This window comes from Cupressus sempervirens, chromosome 3 (genome assembly GCF_028749045.1).
Source record: "Cupressus sempervirens isolate cs-2001-9-10 chromosome 3, ASM2874904v1, whole genome shotgun sequence".
NCBI lineage: Eukaryota > Viridiplantae > Streptophyta > Pinopsida > Cupressales > Cupressaceae > Cupressus > Cupressus sempervirens.
In genome coordinates, this window is record NC_143120.1 from 577347988 (window position 1) to 577353887 (window position 5900).

Sequence of the window (5900 nt, forward strand, 5' to 3'; positions counted from 1 at the left end):
AGAGATACGTAAACCATTACATTATTTCATATAATTTAATATAACCTAAAAAAATGCCCAGCTAATTAAAAAAAAGGGAAAAAAACAAACCTTAAGAATGGGAAATTCTTCAATTACTAAAATGATCTCTTAAAATAATTTTAGGAGAATATGCATAATCATAAATACGAAAATAACATAAAATAAAAGCTACAACTTTATACAATACTACATCATCTATCAATATATTTATATATTTATCAAAATACTCTTGTCAAAAGATATACTCCCGTAAAAGACAGAGATATGTATTCAAATTTAACCATTACATCACTTCGTATAATTTTATATAACCTAAAAAATTGCCTTGCTAATTATAAAAAGGGGAAAAAACAAAGAAAAAAAGGTAAATTCTTATATTTGTAATTCCACGTGAGTTATTTTTCTTTACCTTAATTCATTCAATCGACGCTGCAAAAGCATATGTGGATCTCACTGGGAAAAAGTAATTAAAAACAGGAAATGTGTGAAGACAAACAGATGATTATTATTACGTGGTAACCGTAACTGCGTTTGGCATCAGTTAACGACAATGGCAATGCTACCTCGGAGTTTATAAATTATTTCAGATGTCAGTCAATCCGCTATATACTTTTCCCACCCTCTCTCTATACAAATAATACCAAACCTCACCTCTTTCTGTGCCTAAATCTACTACTAAGTACTGGTACAACATATGATACACAAAGACAATGAGGATATCCTGCATTTTCACGTAACTTGTTCAGAAGCTAGACAGCTTAAACTCGGGAGGCCCGGCTGTGAGCTTCTGAACAATTTCCATAAATGAAGAATCCCTTGCCGTTGATGAGTGAAGCTGATCTCCATGCTTTTGCTTTTCATGGTCTTGTAAATCATTCATTACTGATATTCGTATTGTTTTCATCTGAATGTGCCCAGAATTGCCTTCCCCAGCTGACTGATTTTCATGCTGTGGGGTCGATTGCATCTCATCCATTGTCTCCTTCATAACACCATCTTGTTGTTTCACTCCCTAAAAAATTCACCATTTCTAGTAACGTCAGTATAAAGTATGATAAAGATAAAAACAGAAGCAATAACGTGCATCTCATCCATGAATCTTTATATATATATATATATATATCTTCTTGCATGAACAATAGAGAGAAACAAAAGTTAACCATGTATGCTTTTTAGAGAGAAATCTTTTGTTAGTCATGTTCTATTGCTGTGTGGAAGGTTTGCAATGTTGTGGCTGTAGCTTCTCTTCCCTACCAGAAACACTTTAACCCACTATAACTTCTATTGCGGCTATGGAATCGGTATTGCTTATCAAATAATCATCAAGATATGTGTCTGAAATGAAGTTGTTTTGGTGTGAAGATGTTCAGGTGAAACAAAGATTTCTCCATGGATGGAAATTTCTCAGTTACCCATATGGGTGTTTATGGTTTGTAACCTTGGAGTTTATGGCCGACATGATCAAGTTCTGATGGCGATTACAACATTGCAATCCCTTCCACAAGCAGAATATTGTACTAGGATTGTTGTAAATCTTTAGTAGGCAAATTGAACAAATCATGTCTGTTCATAATCTTCCTGGTCAATATCGGATCTGACCCATTTCGTAGGCAATCTCAAACCAAATATGTTCTAATCTGCTCAAAATCAAGAACCTTATGATGGATTGATCTCTATTTAAGCTTTTACTACCAATTACATTTATAAAGAGAAAATGACAATGAAAGCTTAGCATGAAAGTGAAATTAAGAAGCCCAAATGAACCTTTTCAAATCTTCAAAATTGATGAAAAAGAATGAAATGAATCGATGAGTACCTTAGTTAAGGATCCTTCTTCAGCACATGGGTTTTGTGGATTAGTAAAGAAGGTTGGGAGTGTGGATGCATTGCTTGTGGGGGTCTGAGGGAGAGCAGTGTCTGAATCTGGAGGTGGCATGATGACTAATAGTTCTCCATCTCCATCTCCACCATGGCCTTGACCACCACTTTCCTCTCTATTGCTTCCACTGGCTTGACCCATCAGCTCTTCCTGATGATCCTGAATATCCTCATCGTGCATGGAGATAAGCTTATTAGGATTGTTGAACATAGCCCTTCGGTACAAGGCATCCAATTGGTGAAAATATGGGCAGGTCTTGGCATTCTCAGGTCTTCTCTTGTTGCTCTCCTTGGCCTTCTTGTAGTACTTATTGCTGTTCTCCCACTTCTCCTTGCATCTCTTGGCGCTGCGGTTGTACCCTAGAGATGTCATTTGCGCGGAGATTTCCTCCCACAATGGACCTTTAGGGCCAGCTTCTTGAAATCTATTATTCATACTAGTCCTTATTTTTATCAATGCAAGGACTTCAGGCTTAGGCCATCTCTTGCTGTTAGGATCAACGGATGAGTTTAATTCTTTATAGTCAACATGAAGCTCTTGCTCATGTTCTTGCTCTTGATCATGATGAGGGTTCATCATTTGGGGATCGAGGGAAAATGTCTGACCTGTAAATTTTTGCAGGAAGGAAACAAGTGCCAAATCCCTTGAAGCTGCCAAAGAACGTTCTTGGGACCTCAGTTCCTCATCCCTATTCAATCTCGCAATCTCCTTCCTTCTCCATGTTTCTTCTCTGATCGTTCTGTCTTGTTCCCTCTTCTCTATGGCTTCCAGAAACATTTGCTGCATTCTCTCTTGTTTCTCCATCATTTGTTTCATCATCTTCTCAAATAAGGCCATAATTTTCTTTTTAGAGTTACCCCGTTTTCTCTTTCGGCTATAGCTGTCCCTCGGCTCATTGTATTCCTCCTCGTCCTCTTCCTTCTCTGAGGAGTCCGAAGAAAAACTGATGCCCTCGCTGAGATTGGGATCTGCAGTAGCTGTAGCCCCAGTGAAACTGCCTCCCATTCCAATTTTACTTTTCTTATTATCGACATTATCATCATCGTTATATCTTCTGCTATTCAGCAGATCTGAAATTCCGGCATCTCCATTTGAAGGAGGAGTGACAGTATTGATGGGCTCATTCATTTTGTTATTGTTATTAGCATACAGAGCTTCCAGTTGGCTGAAGAATCTGTAGCTTTTTCCATCTTGTCGTCCAGTTCTTCCCTCTTTGGTTCTTTTGTAGTACTTATGAAGGTTTTCAAATTTTTCTTTACATTTTTTGGGATCCCTATGGTAGCCTACCTCCTCCAGCCTTCTGATCATCACAAGAACACGATCTAATGTTAGCAACAACATTCAAGCCTTTTTGAGAATGAAACCCATATGGAAAAGAAAGGCTAGTCTAAATTCTAAATAGCCCAAATCTGTTTTTTTAATTCTAAAATACAGTTTTGACAAGCACTGGGTATACAAGGGCATCGTCTTAACCGAGACCAGTTATCTGTGATGGAATAAAAGTACAGCACATAAAAGTAAAAGAGAGCTCTCTTGCCAAGGAAGCGATACCAATCATGCAGTTCTTCAAGGCAGAAGCAGGACATAGGACTGGTCAGATTTATTCCTCAATGGAAGGACTCTACACTAGTTTAATTTGAATGCAGACAAGAATAACAATAATTTATGCATTACATAAATTCGTGTATCAGGCTCTCATCAGCTGTACGAAAAGTTTTTAGCAGGAGGATGAATATGGACGACTACATTTGAGGGCGCTGCCCTCGTAGGAAATATTGCGTAGGGTTAGAGATGCCCTCATCTGGCAACTTTAGGCACACTGTGACGTATTCACTGGCAACTTTAGGAAATATTGCGTAGGGTTTAGAGATGCCCTCATCATGGACCAATTGACTATCAGTGTGACGTATTCATACATTTCAGGATTGGCTGAAATGTGAGATTGGACCGACTAATTTCTGATAAAATGTAGGTAAAAACATCTTTATTCTGCTGAAATGTGAGATTCCACCGAGTATTTATCAATGTAGGCAAAAACATCTTTATTCTGCTGAAATGTGAGATTCGACCGACTAATTCCTGATAAATATTGATGGCGGCAAAAACATCTTATCCACTGAAATGTGAGAATCGACCGATTAATTTCTGATAAATACGATGATGTAGGCAAAAACATCTATAACCCCAGAAGTTACTGCTCGCACTTTATCATCGCATTTTAAGCCAATCAATAAACAATCAAGCAATATAATCTTGTACTTTGTAAATTATCAAAGCCTCACGAGCATTCTATCGAAACAATTTGAAAATGAATATGTAGGATTCAGGGATCACTAGATCAGCAAATTGTTTCCGCGAGTCAATCCATCACTCTCTTTTTTCCGAGGGTGGTGATAGATCACTGTGATCTGAGATATCTGATTGAAAAATATAATTCAATTCTTTGATATTTCACCGCATCTTTCTCTGATGGTGGTGGATCAGTCACTGCGATCTGCAATGTTGATTCGAAAACATTTTCAATTTCTTGATATTTCAACTCACAGTGATCCCAAATGTTGATTCTGAGACTTCAATCCATAACTCTCCAATGGTGTGGGGTTGCATTGAAATACATAAACAATTTATTGACACTGATTTTTATAAGAGAGACAAAAAGTTTAAATGGCTTATACCAGCAGACCTATAGGGAAATTGGGCCTTTGGGATTCCAGATATGGAATTGAGCTGGTGGGTTCGATAACAGAGCAGTAAATTACAGTACAGAATATGCTCACAATTGTATTGGGAGGCAATAGGTGACTGACTGACATAGGATACAAATAGAAATTTTAGAACACGAGAAGAGTATAGAGAGAATATATATACCGTGATACATGCTCCCAGAGGGGGCCTTTGAGGCTTGAATCTCGAAAGCTTGAATCCATTTCAGATCGAATTTTGAGTAGAGCCAGAGTCTCCTGCCTCGGCCATCGATTTCCCGTGCAGACTCCCCCGACCCCTCCTCTCTCGCATTCCACCTCTCCTCCAAACACATCATCATCACCGCCTCCACTGTTGGAATAATTCCCCTCCCCTTCCCCCTGCTTTGTATGAACACGATCATCTGTACCCATTCCCACCATCTGAACGCTCAGATGCTGCTGTTGTTGCAGATTTCGAGGACTTTTCCCTCCTTGTTCAGAGCGAGGGCAATAGGGGCGTTGTTCTCGAGGAGAAGAGTTGGAAGATGAAGATAACAAATTATGAGATGGGGGACCCCTGCCCGCCATGAATTGAGAGGCCTCTGCCACTCCATACTGCACACCACTCGCTTGCATTCTCCGGCAACAAATTGATCCCTCATTCAATCCGCCGCCTGCCCGGAAAAACCGAAAAGGAATGATCCCCCGTACGATCAAAGCCCAAACCAACTTAGGCCTAGGGCACCTCCCAATCTGAGATGAAGTAAAAAATGGGCTAATCACAAGTACCCACGAGCATAAGGAGTAGCAATAACTAGTATTGAGTGACTAAATGGACAGAGGAAGCCATTAGAGCACTTGGGTTGTTGCTTGGACAGAGAGGGACAGCTGGCATGGCGACCCCAGATTAGGGCACTGATGATTGAAGGCAGGGAAATGGCACCCAAATAAGAGGGGCTCAGTTACAGGCATACTCAGTATAGAAGATTCCAGCTGTAGTGTGGACCCTTTGAAACTATGAATGGCAGAGAGATTTAACGTGGCACTATGCTGCCGCCGGGTCCCGCGTCTCGGAATTATCTTCTCGGCTTTTGTACCATTCATGATGCGGCGCCAGTGCCACTGTGCCACACAGCGAGAAAGAGAAACACGTTTTATCTTCTTTGCTTGCCTGGCGGGTAAGTTAAAGTTGGAGTTTTTTACTTGTCGTACGCCCACGCCCTCATCTCTCCTCCCATTTGTTTCCATCCCCATCCTTTCGTCATGACTCATCTAAAACAATATCTGTCGCTTCTCCTATTTCAGTATTCCACCCC

At 39.9% G+C, this 5900-nt stretch overlaps 1 protein-coding gene across 1 annotated transcript; it reads right to left on the reverse strand.

Moving 5' to 3' along the window:
• Positions 1-502: 502 nt before the first annotated feature.
• On the reverse strand, positions 503-5592 carry LOC149567739 (trihelix transcription factor GT-2-like). The gene is made up of 3 exons (XM_089821002.1): positions 4769-5592; positions 1838-3200; positions 503-1033 (listed from the first exon to the last, which is right to left on the reverse strand). The coding sequence occupies exons 1-3, from the start codon at positions 5218-5220 to the stop codon at positions 764-766; spliced, it is 2085 nt and encodes a 694-aa protein (XP_089677128.1). The 5' UTR covers positions 5221-5592; the 3' UTR covers positions 503-763.
• Between the last annotated feature and the right edge of the window lie 308 nt (positions 5593-5900).